Source organism: Apteryx rowi, unplaced genomic scaffold (assembly GCF_003343035.1).
Source record: "Apteryx rowi isolate R43461 unplaced genomic scaffold, aptRow1 scaffold_423, whole genome shotgun sequence".
Lineage (NCBI taxonomy): Eukaryota > Metazoa > Chordata > Aves > Apterygiformes > Apterygidae > Apteryx > Apteryx rowi.
The window spans coordinates 348,568-363,107 of NW_020450676.1; the positions used below are offsets into that span (position 1 = coordinate 348,568).

The window sequence follows — 14,540 nt, forward strand, 5'->3', positions numbered from 1 at the left end:
CTGAAGTCAAAACACTCTGGTTTCCACATAAAATTTTCAGGTATTTTAAGCCTACATTCTAAGTGTAATTTTTAATTGAAACTATTTTTGAAATTACAGAGATTCAACTCAAATGTTCACTTTTAACACAAATGAAGCTCCGGTCATTTCAAATAAAAGGGAATTAATGCTAAAAAAAAAAAAAACACTTGTAATTTTATTAACACTGCTCTTCTGCACGAGAGCCAGCTTTTACTCTGGAGTGTGCTCACGAACCTGCACAAGGGAAAAGGAACGAAGGGCCCCAGTCCTGCTCGTGCCTGTGCTCAGCTCCGTGTTTGCAGGCTTTCCCCGGCTTCCTCCATGGGAAAAAGATGCCAGGGAGCGTCCTAGCTGCCCGAAAGGGAAGCCATCCCCAGAAGGGTTCGCCACAGTTTTCCCGGGAAGCTTCCCCTGGGAACAATCCCAGCGCCCGGCTACGCTTCCGCAGCTCCCCCGGGGCCGACTTCCAGGCGAGATGCGGCCGCTTCAGGAGCTGCATCCCACACCTTGAGCGAGCGCCAAATGCCGCGATTAAGCGGCTCGGCTCCGCAGCCTTGGCTCGGGCAAGCCTCCCCTTCCCCCCGGAGTGGGAAGGCAGAAGGGGGCGGCGGGGCCGGCGGCGGCGCAGCCCCCCGCTCGGAGCCGCCGCGGTCCCGGGAGAGCGCACCTGCTCGCGGCTCGCTGCTCGCGGCTCGCTGCCCGGGCCAGCCCGCGACACCCCCTCCCCAGACGGTTTTGCAATCGCGGGGCTCAGCGCGAGGGAAACGGCCTGCAAATCCCGGCCCCGCGGCCGGCCGGCAGCCCTCCGCCGGCCCCTTCCTGCACCCCCAGGCCGCGGCCGCGCTGATGGCGTTCTAAGGAAGCGCACGGCCTAGCTGAGATGCACCCAGGGCACGAGCAAGGAGGGGGAATCATCACGAAGCAGCCGAAGCAGAGGCTCCGCCGCCGTCTGCACAGCGGCTGTAATTCCCTGGGAAGCAGATGGGGAAGACGACGCGTGGGACATTCCCATGGTACCCCCAGCGCAGATGTCCTGTCCGCGCGCTTCGGCGACCAGTCCTGGGCTCGCCCCGCTGGCCAGGGGGTCCAGAGGGAAGCAGTTATCCCGCCCCGCCGGGAAACGTCTGAGATTTTGGACAAAAGCAAGACGTTGCAAAAGGTTTGCTGAAGGAAGTAAAAAGAAAAAACAACAAAAAAAGAAGAGATGGAGCATGCCACTGCCAAAAGCCTGGGGTCAGGCCCTCACCTAGCACACGGCAAGGCGCCATCACAGGAACAGTCTGGCCACCCTAGGAGCTCTCTGACCAGGCTTTTCAGCCAGGACTTTTCGTACACTTACTGATGGACACAGCTACAAAACCTGTTTTCCTATGAAAAAGCTCCGCTTCCCCAAAGACACTCTTCCGCACCCGCCCTGCGCAGCGTCACGGTGGCAGCCCAGCAGCAGCACCGGGCAGCTAACGCATCTGCCTCCGGCGCGTGCCGACACGCATGTGCACGGGCTAACGCGGGACAAAACCGAGCAGCAGACTGACTTCCCGTGGCACAGTCCGACTCCTGCTCTGCTCCTGTGACAGCAAAATTTGGAAAGGATCATGCAATGGTCACAGAAAAGATGGAAATGAACTCACAGCTGGTCTGTAACCTGGTTCAGTGAAGGCACAACCACACTAAAACCAGTTTCATGTGTTTTTCCACACTGGTGGTGCAAACGGAGGCTGCTCTAGCACGGAAAAGACATGGATACGTCTATCACCACTTGCTGCACTCAAAATCTGCCACTTTCTGCACAGCAGAGCGGAAAGATGCTCACAAACGCCATTCTCCAGAACGCATGAAGCCCTGGGTGTTGTGACTGCAAATGAAGTGAAACGCACTGGGGTGAATGATTAAGAGAGTAACTGGGCTGAGACTTACTTGTTGTTCAAGGCTCCTCCCTGGTCGCAATCGCAAGGCCGACATCCATCCATGTCGTTGCTCAGACCCCAGTGCTCAGGCTGCGGAGCAAAACACCACTAACGCTGTCACGGGGTGCTGCTCTAACCCCACCTGCCTCAAAGGCACGTCCCCGCTTCGAAATGCTCTGTGCAAGGCACCTTGGCCTGCCCCCACGAGCCACGAATGCAGCTCCCCTCCAGAGCCTCAGCCACCAAACACAGCCCATCGCCGCCCTCCTCCCATCACCAGCCAGCTAAGGGGCTTGAGGAAAACTCCTCTGCTCCCAGAGGTTGCAGTGCACGAGAAAGCCCAGAAAACCACTCTTCCACATAGTTTAAAAAAAAAAAAAAAAGGATTCCAGCTCCCCGACTGCACTATTTACATGGATTTGGGACCTGGCTCTCAACCCACGCAGGGCTCAGCAGGTTACAGCCCCGTAGGTCACCCAACCTGGAAATCCACCTAACTCCAGATGGCAGCGCGTGGGCTGACCTTGCGCTGCGCTTTCCGCACACTGCTCTCCCTCACACCAGCGTTTTCTAATTTATTCTTACCATAAGCTACTTACCAGACACTGGTTGCACTGCTTTCCTGTTACCAGACGTTTACAATAGCAGTTTCCTGTCTCCGAATCGCAAGGATTCCCTCCGGGATGGGTACCCAGAGGATTGCATGCACAAGCTATAATTGGGAAATACAAATAGGTAAGTTAAAACACAGGATTTAGTTACATTTTATGCAGTGTCCAATTTAAAGCAAGTTTCATGGCAAATATTTAATTCCCCACGAAAGAGATATATGGCACACTTTTCCCACCACCCATCCCAGCAAAATTTCCCTGGCTTAGAGTCCTATAATTAAAAATGTATAAGGAGGATTCTCCTATTTCCACTGACCATACTAGGAGGATCAGCTGGGGAACTGAATTCTAATGGGGGGTGGCCTCCAAGTTACAGCAAATCCATAGGAATGTTTTTCCTTTAAGAAAAACAAGGAATCAAACAAACAAAAAAACCCCACCCCACAAACCAAACTCTCCCAGCCCCACCAGCTCCTCAAAGAGCTTTTGATCACACATAAAGGAACACATGTTTCTACTCACACTGACAACCCGCTGGGTCATCGGCACTCAGGCCGTAAAACCCTTCTTTGCAGAGGTCACAACGCTCTCCTTCGACAAACAATTTACAGCGGCATTGCCCAGCAATCAGGCCAGTAGAGAAATCAGTGTAGCGATCACATATTCCACCGTTCTGGGAGCCAGCTGGGTCACAGTTGCAAGCTAGGAGGGAAGCATTGCACACATTAACTGCTACCAAAAAAAAAAAAAAAAGGCCAATTCTCACACTGAATTGCTTAAACTCGTTTGCTCTGCAGAAGGCGGGTATCGTTATTCCAAGCATTAAACATGACACGGTTTGAATGTATAAAGACCAAATAAATTTCCAGATTCTTGAAGAGAAAAAAAAGCCAAGCCAGGCTCAAGATCTCCAAGATAACATCCGTCCCTCGTCAGCCCTTGCTCACAAGCATTGCACCAGCTGAACGAAGGGATGGGCAAGCGAGACGCAGGAACGGCTCCTCTCAATTCTCGGAATTCCTCCGAATTCTCCGAATTCCCGGACACGACGCAGGCGCACCCCGGGGAGCGGCGCGGCACTTACGCTCACAGACGTCGGGGTCCCGCAGGTCCCTCTCGGGGTGCTGGAAGTAAAAGGGCTTGCACTGCTCGCAGTTGCGCCCCACTGTGTTGTGCTGGCAGCCGTCACACACGCCCCCACTGGTGTTCCCCGTGGTCATGTACACGGCCATGTCGAAGTGGCACTGGCTGGAGTGGCCGTTGCAGTTGCACTCTACGACACAGGACAAAAAGCAAAAAGTCAGAGCCCGGTCCCGCCGGAGCTTCGAGCCTGCAGAAGAGACACGTTAAAGCCAACTGAAGAACGTGCAGAACTTTACATAATGTCACAAATGCCACAAGTCCCTCATGGAGAAACGTGTAACACTCTAGGAGCAAAAAACAATATCGGACCTCAGGTTTGCATTTTACTTAAACTCACTTTTGCATGCATTGCTGTTGCGGCCTTCGGCTGGTCGCCAGGGTAAGTCATGGTAGAAATCCAAACACTGTTCGCAGTTTAACCCTTTGGTGTTATGTCTGCACATGCAGTGCCCATGGACCTACCATTAAAACAGAAAAATGGGAGTAATATATTTGGTTATAAAAAAGGAAGAGAAAAAACAGGCTTCTCCAGTTCGTTCAAAACATAGCTAGTATATAATCAATATACTTTTGCATATGCTTTTTGGATATACTTTTGCTTATACTTATGGATATACTTTAATGCATATAATTGCACATAAGAGGACATAAAGGGCCACACAGAGTGTCCTTCACCTGCCTAGGTAAAAATGTAGCCATAAAAAATTGTCCTTCTTACTGGAACTAATGCATGAATAAATGCTTTCACACAAGAACAAGGGGAGCACAGTTCCACCCAAGTAATCCCAAAAGCCTCTTGGAGCTAATAATTAGCTGTTGATTAGCTATTAATTAGCTATTAACATGTATCTAGTTACAGCAGCATGCCACTTCTAGCCCAGCGCCTTTTTTTGAGTAGCACCTTGGTTCTTGGAGCCTCAGTAAAGATAACAGGCCGCTGCATCTTGGATGGGTTTTATCTATCGAAAGGGTTCAGCACGCACAGAACTACAACACAGACACACACACGACAGTGTGACAGCTGCTGCCTTCAACGACAGGGACTATCAGCGCTAGAGCCATGACTTTCGCAGGAAAGCCAACCTTGCTGCCACTCGGGTGGAGAGAGATGCTCACGCCGAGCAGCAGACTGTACCTGCTTGCCAGTGTCCCACGGCCACCCATGCACCTTCCCATGTGCCTCCATGTTTTCATCCTGTTAATAGCTCACTCATTAACAGGAGTCCTATTACTGCTCAAATCATGGGGACAACCAGAGCCCAGACGGGACGTGCCACTCGCACAACAGCATACAACCCAGGCAGCAGGGTTTTCTTTGAGAGCCTGCTGTTAATTAATTATGCCTTCAGCTATGCACACTGATGGTCCACCTCTCAGCTGATAAGGATCCAAACAAGTGCAGGTCTTACTTGACTCAGGAAGGTGTTTCAGCCCTTAACACCCTTATTTACGGTCACTCTAGGGCAACCAAGTCAAGCAACAGACTCATCTCTGGCTGCACACAGGTAATTCTCCTTCTGCATTGCTGCCTTTAATTTCATCAGTTCTTTAACATAATTAGAAAAGGAAATTCAGGATGCTAAAATAATTTTCAACTTATCTGAGCTCTCTGTGCTTGATTAACACCAATAATGACAGAAATATTCACTGATGAAGATCATTTTAATGGTTTCCTTGCTTGGTAATCATGGTGGGGGAAGAAGCCAGTCCCTGTCGTCTTCCTGCTTTAATGTCTTTATGTCATTGCTCAGAGATTAAGAGAGGCAAAGTCAGTCAAGGTTTTGCGGAGAAAAGTGTGAATATTTACCATTCCCTCCACCTCTTCATTGAAGCCGTCCACCGGCGCACACTCGCTGGCATGTCCGTAGCAGAAACAGTTCCCGCGAACCACCATGTCGTAAATGGCATAGTAGTACTTCTCCCTGATCTCCATCCTTGAATCCAAGAGATTATCTCCCAGTGTGTGCAGCTTGATGAATTTGACTCTCAGATTTGTGATCTTTAAGAGGTCTGCAGGGAACACCAAGAAAACCCATGGTTTTGAATCATTTACCAGATATTGCACTGAACGGGAGGAAGCCAGGAGAGCAGCAGCCTGAACAACGCATGACTTCCCAGACCACGCTCTTCCTGAGAGCCCATCATATCAGATTGGATTTCTGGGCTCACATACTAGACATCACTGAAATCACATCACTTCATATTCCCAAATTCCAGAAATTGCATTGATTTACTACAGGTTAATCACTATGTAAGTTAGTTTAGACCTGATATTAAGGAACTGCTGACAAGGAGACCAGGTGATTTAAGAATTATGAGTCTTTTGGAAAAAAACTTGGTTGAAAACTAGACACAAGTGTATTTTTCTTCCTTATATGCTCAATTTTCCTAGCTAACGTTATATTTTGCTGAAAGATGTAACAACCTATCACTAACCAAACACAAAGTAAAAGTTCTCACAGGATAATTTGTGGGAAGACAAAATTCCAGTAATTAATTCAATCTACTTGTACACTTGATGTTATTAAGCCTGTGTTTTCTTACAGGCTTGAAACTGGGCTTGAAGTAGCACTTTAAGCCAATGAAAGCACAGTATCATAGTTTCTCCTTTAAAACTTTGGTTAAAAAACATGCAACTGATATAGCCACTAGCAGATACTCTTCTATTTCAGTTATTTTCCTCTGCTCCAGTTAACTTGACACTGAAGGACACTAACTGAAACTAAGAACGAAAATGAAATTCAAGGTCAGGTTTAAGGCCAAACCCTGCAGTTCCCTGCTCAGGCCAGGTGCCTAATGAAGATCTCTTTTAGCCGCACTACAGCAATGTAACTGCACGTCTGCATTCCTTGATTGTAATGACTGTAAAAAGATTGTTACGTTCATTTTTGGTTTACAATCAGATCTGTGGGGACTCAGTAATACCAAGGGCAATCATTTAAAAGTCATGACTTAGATGTTCTACATAATAAAACATAAAAACCTTGATTTTAGCTAGAAATGCAAAATGATATAAATATTTTTGTAGTTCTATTTATTTGTTTTATGAACACTGCACAATTAGGGGATCACAATAACTGCCCGATCAATGAAGAAAAGGACCAAATACAATGATATGTGTAAGAACAATCACTAGAGTTGACAACACTGTTCCTTAATTTCCCAGGAGATCACCGTCTGAGTCAGGAAGAAAAGCCATACTACAAATAAATTAATCTGATTTCAAAATTATTTTCTGGGTTAATGCATGACTCTTTGGCTTATTAGCTTTTAACAGTAAGTAAATAAATCCAGAAATGCTTTCAAATGTGACTGGAAGGTAACTGCATACATACTTTGAATCCTTGGACTGTATGGATCTTCAATTCTAAAAGCAGGATCTAAAACACGATATATTACCTGGAGGAAAAACAGTAGAATGAAAGACTCAGCTTTAAAAATAAGAGAATCTGAATTTGTATGGAGAAAAGTCTATATGAAAAATAAATTTAAAAAAAAAACACTCTAACCTCTCCCTCAGTTGAAGGTTCAATGTCAGAGTATCGGGAATCACAAATTACATCGTCCACTTTCTTCATGGGTCCAGTTGAAATTCCAGGAAATGAGCTCTCACAGTCATATGCAAAATACCTATATATTTGCCATGTTTTCCCAAAATCAGATGATCTTTCTATTAGCATTGCAGCAGGACGGAATGTCTAACAATAAGAAAATCAGAAGAGATTGTATTCTATTCATTACCACTTGCGTTTACGTTCAGCACCTATAAGTATGAGCAATTCATATGACTGGATTTTAAGCTTTCTCTCTCTGCACTGAATATTTCCAATATTTGGCCGTTCATCCTTTACTACTGATATTCTACCTTCTGCTCAGAGGCAGCTCACCACCTTCTTTGAAATTAACCGCATCAAACCAGTCTATCTTTAAAAAGATGGCATTTAGTTTTCCAAAGAACAAGCTGTTAAATACGCATATAACCAACGAGCAAACTTCTACGTTTCTCTGATTCCAAATCCCTTTTCAAAATTGCAGGTTGAAGTAGGGCATTAGGGAGACAAAATGATGTTTTCTACTCTTTTTAGAAAGAAATACAGCCTCCTGGGTTGCTGTAACTCCTCACTTCATCTCCCGCCTTCGGAGCTGGTCGAAACCTGATGGGCCCCATCCCCTGCCCCACTGGGGGGCTTGGGCAGAGCTGGCGACCCACGTTCAGGGCTTGCTGATTTTCTCAGAAGTTCTTGCTGAGCAAGTTCTCTGGGATGCACAGAAAAGGCTTAATGTCCCTCTCTCTCTGTCTGTCCACTCTACCTTTCAGCATGCCCTAAGAGCTGTCCTCTGTGTTGCACTAAGGAAAACCTTCCTCTTGAAGGAGACCAAGATGTTCAGCTCATGCATTCCTACAGCGTTCGGCTCCCACGTGTCCCAGCGACCCTGCTTGAGCTGGCTTTGACCAAAGGCTGGCAGGCTCCATTTGTTTCAAACAAACCGCCTTCCTTCTTAGCTACATGTATTCAACTCAAGAAGAATTAGGTACTGAGATATTTTAAAAGATTTTTAATCTCTACCCTTTAATTTAAAAATCCTATGATGATCTTGATGTTTCAATTTATGAACTGCATTTCAAAATGCAAATATCAATTTAACACCCATCTTGCACCAACTGGGTAATGCCAACAACAGCCTCTTCATCAGTTTTACGTTTTCAGACAGGACGCTCAAAGAGCCAAGCACAAAAACACTTCTGTCACAGCTGGAAGGAAAGTTTTTTCTGCTTTCTGGTTGAAAATATATTACAAATATCTTACAAAGGAAAAACGTAGCAGCTCAGAGGTGAGGCAGCTCAAGTGTGAATCCCACAAACGTAGTCAACAAATCACTATTAAAACCGTCCTTCCCTGGCAGGCCTCCCCCCGGTGCCCCACAGCCCTGTCCCTGCCAGCCCTGACGGCCCTGGCATGGGCCGAATCCCTCCCGCGCTTGCCTCCTTGGCCAGCCGTGTCCTCCCTGCCCCAAGCTAATGCATGTCCCCATCCACCACCCCCTCTCTGGCCTCGCTTCAGATGGTCATGCCTCCCACCTACATTCGGTTTGGAAATCCTGACACCAGCAAAAACGCGCACATGCAACATCTGCACCTTCCACAGCAGGTTTCACGCGGGAATAGTCTGCTGAGCCCTCTGTGCTCGGTGCATCTGCCTGCCGACCGGCCGAGCCACCAGCTCCACACACGTCTTGGGGGCACGGTAGGTTCAGCCAGAGCCTGCGCTCACATGCCCGCTGCACCCGCGTGGATGGCCACGGTCCCCATCCCCGTGTCTGCTGCTCCCCGCAGTGGAGCAGTCCCTGGCTGGGGTGGCAGAAGAGGACACCGTCCTCCCACAGCCACCATGCGCTGCTGGAACGGAGTTGGGCAGGGGGAGACACCCAAGATAACAACGCAGCAGAAAGCCAGCAGCTCTCCTCGAAAGCCAGCAAGTAAGACCAATTTGTTCATGTGCGAAGCACGGGGATTGGGGCTGCAGAAGTGCAGTCCCTGCAACCTCAGCTGAAGGTTGCCACAAGCATTTGCCGTGATTTAGGACACACGGGAGATAATCTGCCCTTCCAAGACATCTGTTTGAACAGAAACAAAGCCACTTTGTGTACAGATGTTCGTTCTTCCTGAAGACCTTTCCATTTGCCAAAAGAAAACTGATACCAAGGCCAATTTTTTTTTTTTTAAGGAAAAATCCTTGCTACCATATGATTTTGCTAATGCTCTTCCAAAACACAAACACTACAGAGAGAAACAAACAGTGTAAAATCCACCTTTGGTGCAATTCCTTCTGCCGCCTCTCACACTTGGAAGTTTAAACACAAGTCACAACTCTCCCTTCCTACCCGACTTCAACAGAAGTTAATGGTTGACAGCTCCAAAATTCAGGCAAAATAGCTCAAACAAAGCCCAAATCCCAAATATCAAATGGATGTGAATGACAGAAGAGAGCTCTCATCTCCTTGTGTTTCAGGAGATTTGAGTTTATCCAAAGAAGGTGTTATCTATGCATCCAGAGTATCTAATAAAAATGTGAAACTAGCAGTCTCTATGCCCCTCCCCTGCATGCCAACAGTATTTTAAGATGAACCTTTTTAAGTCTGTTTCTTCATATGGGGATTTTACAGTATTTTATCTTACACATCCTTGTTGGTCCAAGGAAGGAGGGAAACGGCGAGGTGGGTCACGCCGCCCGTGCATGGCGAACGGGGCACTAGCGAGTGCTCCCTGGAGGTCTGAGACAACGCTACGGCTTCCCTACCTTGAACGTCATAATGAGATGAGTGAAATGAAATTCAGCCTCCAGGTTCAGCTGTATAGTCACGTTTTCCAGACCTGCAGGGGCAGAGAAAAGAAAACAAGGACACCCGTCAGCCTCCACACCAAAATTTCCCCAGAAGCTCTTTGCTCTGGTGACAGACCCTTTTCTTTGTCGTTAGGCTCTGCTGTACTAGAGCGATACACGGGTTAGTGCTAAAACTGGGGCTGGGGAGGACCTGCTCCAAAGGTTGCTGGGAGGACCGAGGACCTGCTGAAGGCTGTACCACACATGGGATAATCGTGCCCATCGTCCGCGGCAAACACTTCACACCCGAAGCACAAGACCAAAGCGCCCTTACGCCCAGCGGCTGGTAAACCTGAGGATGCAGGAGGGCAGACCTCACCGGTGACCCCAGACTGTCCCCACACACTACAGCTCTTCTCCTAGCAGCAGATCCACCACTGTCTGCAGTCCTGACACCCCAAATCTCACCGTTTGGGAGTATTTCCCATCCTTCTTCCCCGGCTCTGGACTCTCCTATCCATCCTAAGGCAGTAACACTGCCTTTTTTTTTAAGGAAAAATCCTTGCTACCATACCTTGCTACTTTACAGCCTGTTTTGAAATACTCCTAATCCAGCTATCACATCAGTGCCTGCCTGTGAGCAAGTCATGGTTTTCTGCTTGGTGGCACGAGGTGACACAGCTCTGCTTCACACCTGGCTCCAGCTCTATGGGCATCAGCGGAGGACGGGAGCACAACCATGCTAATTTACCCTGGCAGAAGCTGATGGATCGGTTCTCACTCATCACCAAAGTCTTCCTCTGACTGGTGACAAGCAAGAGGTTTTCCAAGCCATGCTGTATGACTACATATGGTGAAGGACTCCATACGGAAAGGAAGAAAAACAGAAATATTATTTTGTCATGTGAAAAGACCTCTCAAAACAGCTGGATACTAATTACATTGTGGTTAGAAATATATAAAAAAAAAATCAAATAATATTTACAGAGGGGAGGAAGAGTAAGAAATGAAAAGAATAAACCAATAAAAGGCTCAAATTTTCAAACAGCTATAACTTCCCGTGGAATATGCAGCAATGATCCCTTCTGCTGTATGCTTGAATGAAAGAAAACATGAATTGGACAGAAAGAATCATTTGTTTTTTATCATTGAAGGACATTTTCATGACCTTATTAGCTAAGAACTGCCAAGCTGCCAAGCCAAGCCTGTTGCAAAAAACATGAATTATTTGGAACGCCAGAAGAGAATCACTGGAGACAAGCAGCTTGTTAGCTTAATCTAAGTGGTTAAAAAAGATTTAGCGAAAACCTTTCTTTACTGGGCAACAGAAACGTTGCAAACATTACCACGCTATTTTAACATACAGCAAGATAGCTACTGCCAAATACACTTACAGAAATCCCAACTTGTCCGTCTGGCTTTAGGAGCTATCTCACGGGTTTTAGGGTAGGATTGCTGTCTGAGAAAATCTAGACTCCTTATTTTGTATATCCTGGCATGCCAAAAGCATAAGCATAAAAGTAAAAGGAAGGAGCACAGGAGTAAAGGACAGAAAAAGGGTTTAAAAAAAAAAAAAAAGCCACCAAAATAATGTGCCTTTTTTCCTTCCCACTCGCAGACTTGTTTCTTGTGCTCACTTTGTTGTTCGGCAGAGGAACTGGGGCGAGGGGAGCCCGGCAGCTTGCACAGCAGGAGAGGCTGGCGGTGCTTTGCTCCTGCCGGGGGCAGAAGGGCGGGGGGCCGGGGGCCGAAGCCGAGGCTTCGCCATCCCTCAGGCCCCTCTGCGGCGGGCGGCCGAAACCCACGTCCGCACGCGTCCCCGTGCCGGCGCCGGCAGAGCTGCTCCGGCGGTGCTGCTGGGGTATCTGCTCCTGGAAGATGCTCCCGCTCCCTCGGCACCGACAGCGACGCTGGAGCCAGCGCAAAGCTTTTCTCTTTGGGGAAGGCTTGTTCAGAAGCGCTCGGACAGCTCTTTCCAGCACTCCTGGAGAGTTCGCGGGACTTTGTTCAAAACAAGCGAGCGCTCCAGCAGGCACAAAAGCAGCCAGTTTTACTCAGACCTCTGCTAACAGCAGGATCCCCCACACAGCAGTGGTAATTACCAGGCTTGAGATAAGAGCAAACACCTAGGCAGCCTGAAACAAAGGAAGGCAAAGCAATCCCCAGCCCTGCAAACGGTTCCCAGACTAATTGCATACCATTTTCTGACTGCCACCAAAGCTTCAGGCGATTCGGAGCAAACGTGGTGACCACGTTTTCAATACGATGGCTATCGGGATTGAGAGCATCATGGAAGGGATCCTCGGAGTCACATATGAAACATTTTTTGTCCTCCTGAAACAACAAGATAATCAGCTTTACCTATTTTATCCAAAGGGCAATAGTTGTTTCCTGCAGATAAGAGTATTTTCCATCAGTATCACATTCCACTCATTTTGCCTGCCAGAGGCATCAAAGGTATTTTTTTTTTAACCGATAAAGTGTATTTACCTTTTTGAATTAAATGCAAATTGCAAGCCAGATGGAAAATATGTCAGGAATTCAATAAACTTTAGTTTTATGAGAAGTGTGTTTTCTATCTAAATTACAGTTTCAGGAAATCTCTTTCAGCAATACATATTCCCTCATAGAATTTAGAATCAAAGTCAACATTTATGGAAAATCATTGACTTGACTCTGTATAAATGCACACACACAGGAAATTGCACCTTCAAAAATTTGTGTGAAATTATGTTGGCTTTTAGGAGCTAGCTTGGAAATTAAGTTCTCCCTATGACAGATACCTCCAGGGAGGTTCAATGCCCCTCGAGGGCCCATCAGTGCTCTAGTGTCTGGGTCCTTTCAGCACGGGGTTAACTTTACTCTGAACCCAGCATCCTTACACCTGGGATTGCAATCTCCAGCTACGCATGTAAACCCAGTTTGCAGTCACTACAAGATGCATCCATTAAAAAACAGTTGGGTACAAGTCTGGCATGTGCCTGTTTGAAAAGCTGGATGCTTCTTCACCAGAAGAACAAAAATCTATCATGACTGTTTTGATGAACAACACTATTTTTACGCTGCAGTTATGCCTAAAACTACCCCATTCTAATTTTGCAAGGTAGGATGCAAACCTAGCAAAAAGAGTGTTCCTGTCCAAAGGACCTCACGATCTGACAGACTGGAGGGGGCAAAGGAGGGACAGCACGCGAGAGCTGGTCATGCTGCAGCCAGGGAGCCCCAGCAGCTCATCGCTGCCAGATGCCGTGGCGGCCTCGTCCCGCCGGCGAGGCGAGGGAGACCCACGTGGCGCTTTATCACGCGAGAATGTGCGAGTGGGCAGGTCTGCGCCACACGCTTTCCACTTCACCCATTTCAGCTTCGGTGGTGGCATGCCGCATGCCAAATCCTCCCAGCTGGGCAGCCTGCACCCACCAGCCCCCACTCCTGAGGGCCACGACCGGGGCTGGCACCCACAGCGACGCGTCCCCTCTCGCATGCTCCAGACTCCTTATGCTGTCCCAAACGGGAACCGCCTCGTGCGAGGACTTGCTCCTTCTCCCCCCAAAATCCCCAAAGGCCCAATCCTGCAAAGCACGCGGCATGTTCAAACCCATGGCACTAGGAGGACGCTTGGCATCTGCCTGCACGCACAGTCTGACGCATTGCTTCACTGGTACGGAAATAACCAGGGACATACCAGACTGACACAGAAATGCTGGCTGCAGGATTGGGAATAAGGGCACATCCGAGCTTCTCAACTGGTGCTTTTTATTGTGAAATGCCCTGACACTTCAACAGTTTGAGACAAAAACAACAAAATCAGGCCTTTGTTATTTTGTTCTACAGAGATGCTAATGTTGTTAAAGAAGTCCTGCTAAGATCAGTGCTGACACACGCCAAAAATGCTCTTCCAAAACTCACTTCATGTTAAATCAAGTCGTACTGCAAGAAGGCAAGAGCAGTACAGTAAAACAAACATGTGAGTGCTGCAGGGGAGAGATTAGGTGACTCCGGGACATGAAGGGACCAAGTTTTATAGCTAGCTAAGCAGGGCTCTTGTTGGCAGTAGTTTTCCTTCGAAGTGACAGAACTCGGTGCCATTGTCTCCACAGCGAAGGCAGCCGGAGATTATACCTTTAGTTTCACTTTAACCGAGCTCCCCGTACAATTGATATTTTATACTTATCCATCACCCGTTCCGCCTCGGAAATAAGCTCCTTGCAGCTTACAGATTAAAAACCTTTGTGCTTTCCACAAGACGCCCTCGACAACCTTATTTGCATCCCTTCCCTTGGACCTCATACAAACGTAATTATATTGTCAGAGCGGGGGCCAAAACATCAACCCGCGCCCCAGCCCCGCTCCGAGTCAGGAAGCCGTCTAGACGGCTCCGCGCAAGGCGGAGAGCAGCACCGATTGCGCTCGCCGCCGCACATCCTTTCTCGTTACCTCGGCTAACGAGGCGGCCTCGCAGGCGCAAAGCCCCGGGGCTCCCGGGCACGGGGGACCGGGCGCCCAGCGCTCCCGCCGCCGCCGGGCCGCGGCCCCCA

General features: G+C 48.0%; 1 protein-coding gene across 1 annotated transcript in view; it reads right to left on the reverse strand.

The window, feature by feature from the left end:
- LAMB1 (laminin subunit beta 1) overlaps positions 1–13,685 on the reverse strand; it is a 46,008-nt gene extending 32,323 nt beyond the window's left edge. Inside the window, exons 1-11 of the mRNA XM_026076038.1 lie at positions 13,344–13,685; positions 12,204–12,366; positions 9,982–10,055; positions 7,192–7,380; positions 7,018–7,081; positions 5,490–5,692; positions 4,020–4,140; positions 3,624–3,812; positions 3,062–3,241; positions 2,528–2,640; positions 1,939–2,018 (exon numbers count right to left, since the gene is read on the reverse strand). Coding sequence (XP_025931823.1) covers positions 1,939–2,018; positions 2,528–2,640; positions 3,062–3,241; positions 3,624–3,812; positions 4,020–4,140; positions 5,490–5,692; positions 7,018–7,081; positions 7,192–7,380; positions 9,982–10,055; positions 12,204–12,366; positions 13,344–13,685 — 1,718 coding nt within the window. The remainder of the gene's footprint in view (positions 1–1,938; positions 2,019–2,527; positions 2,641–3,061; positions 3,242–3,623; positions 3,813–4,019; positions 4,141–5,489; positions 5,693–7,017; positions 7,082–7,191; positions 7,381–9,981; positions 10,056–12,203; positions 12,367–13,343) is intronic.
- Between the last annotated feature and the right edge of the window lie 855 nt (positions 13,686–14,540).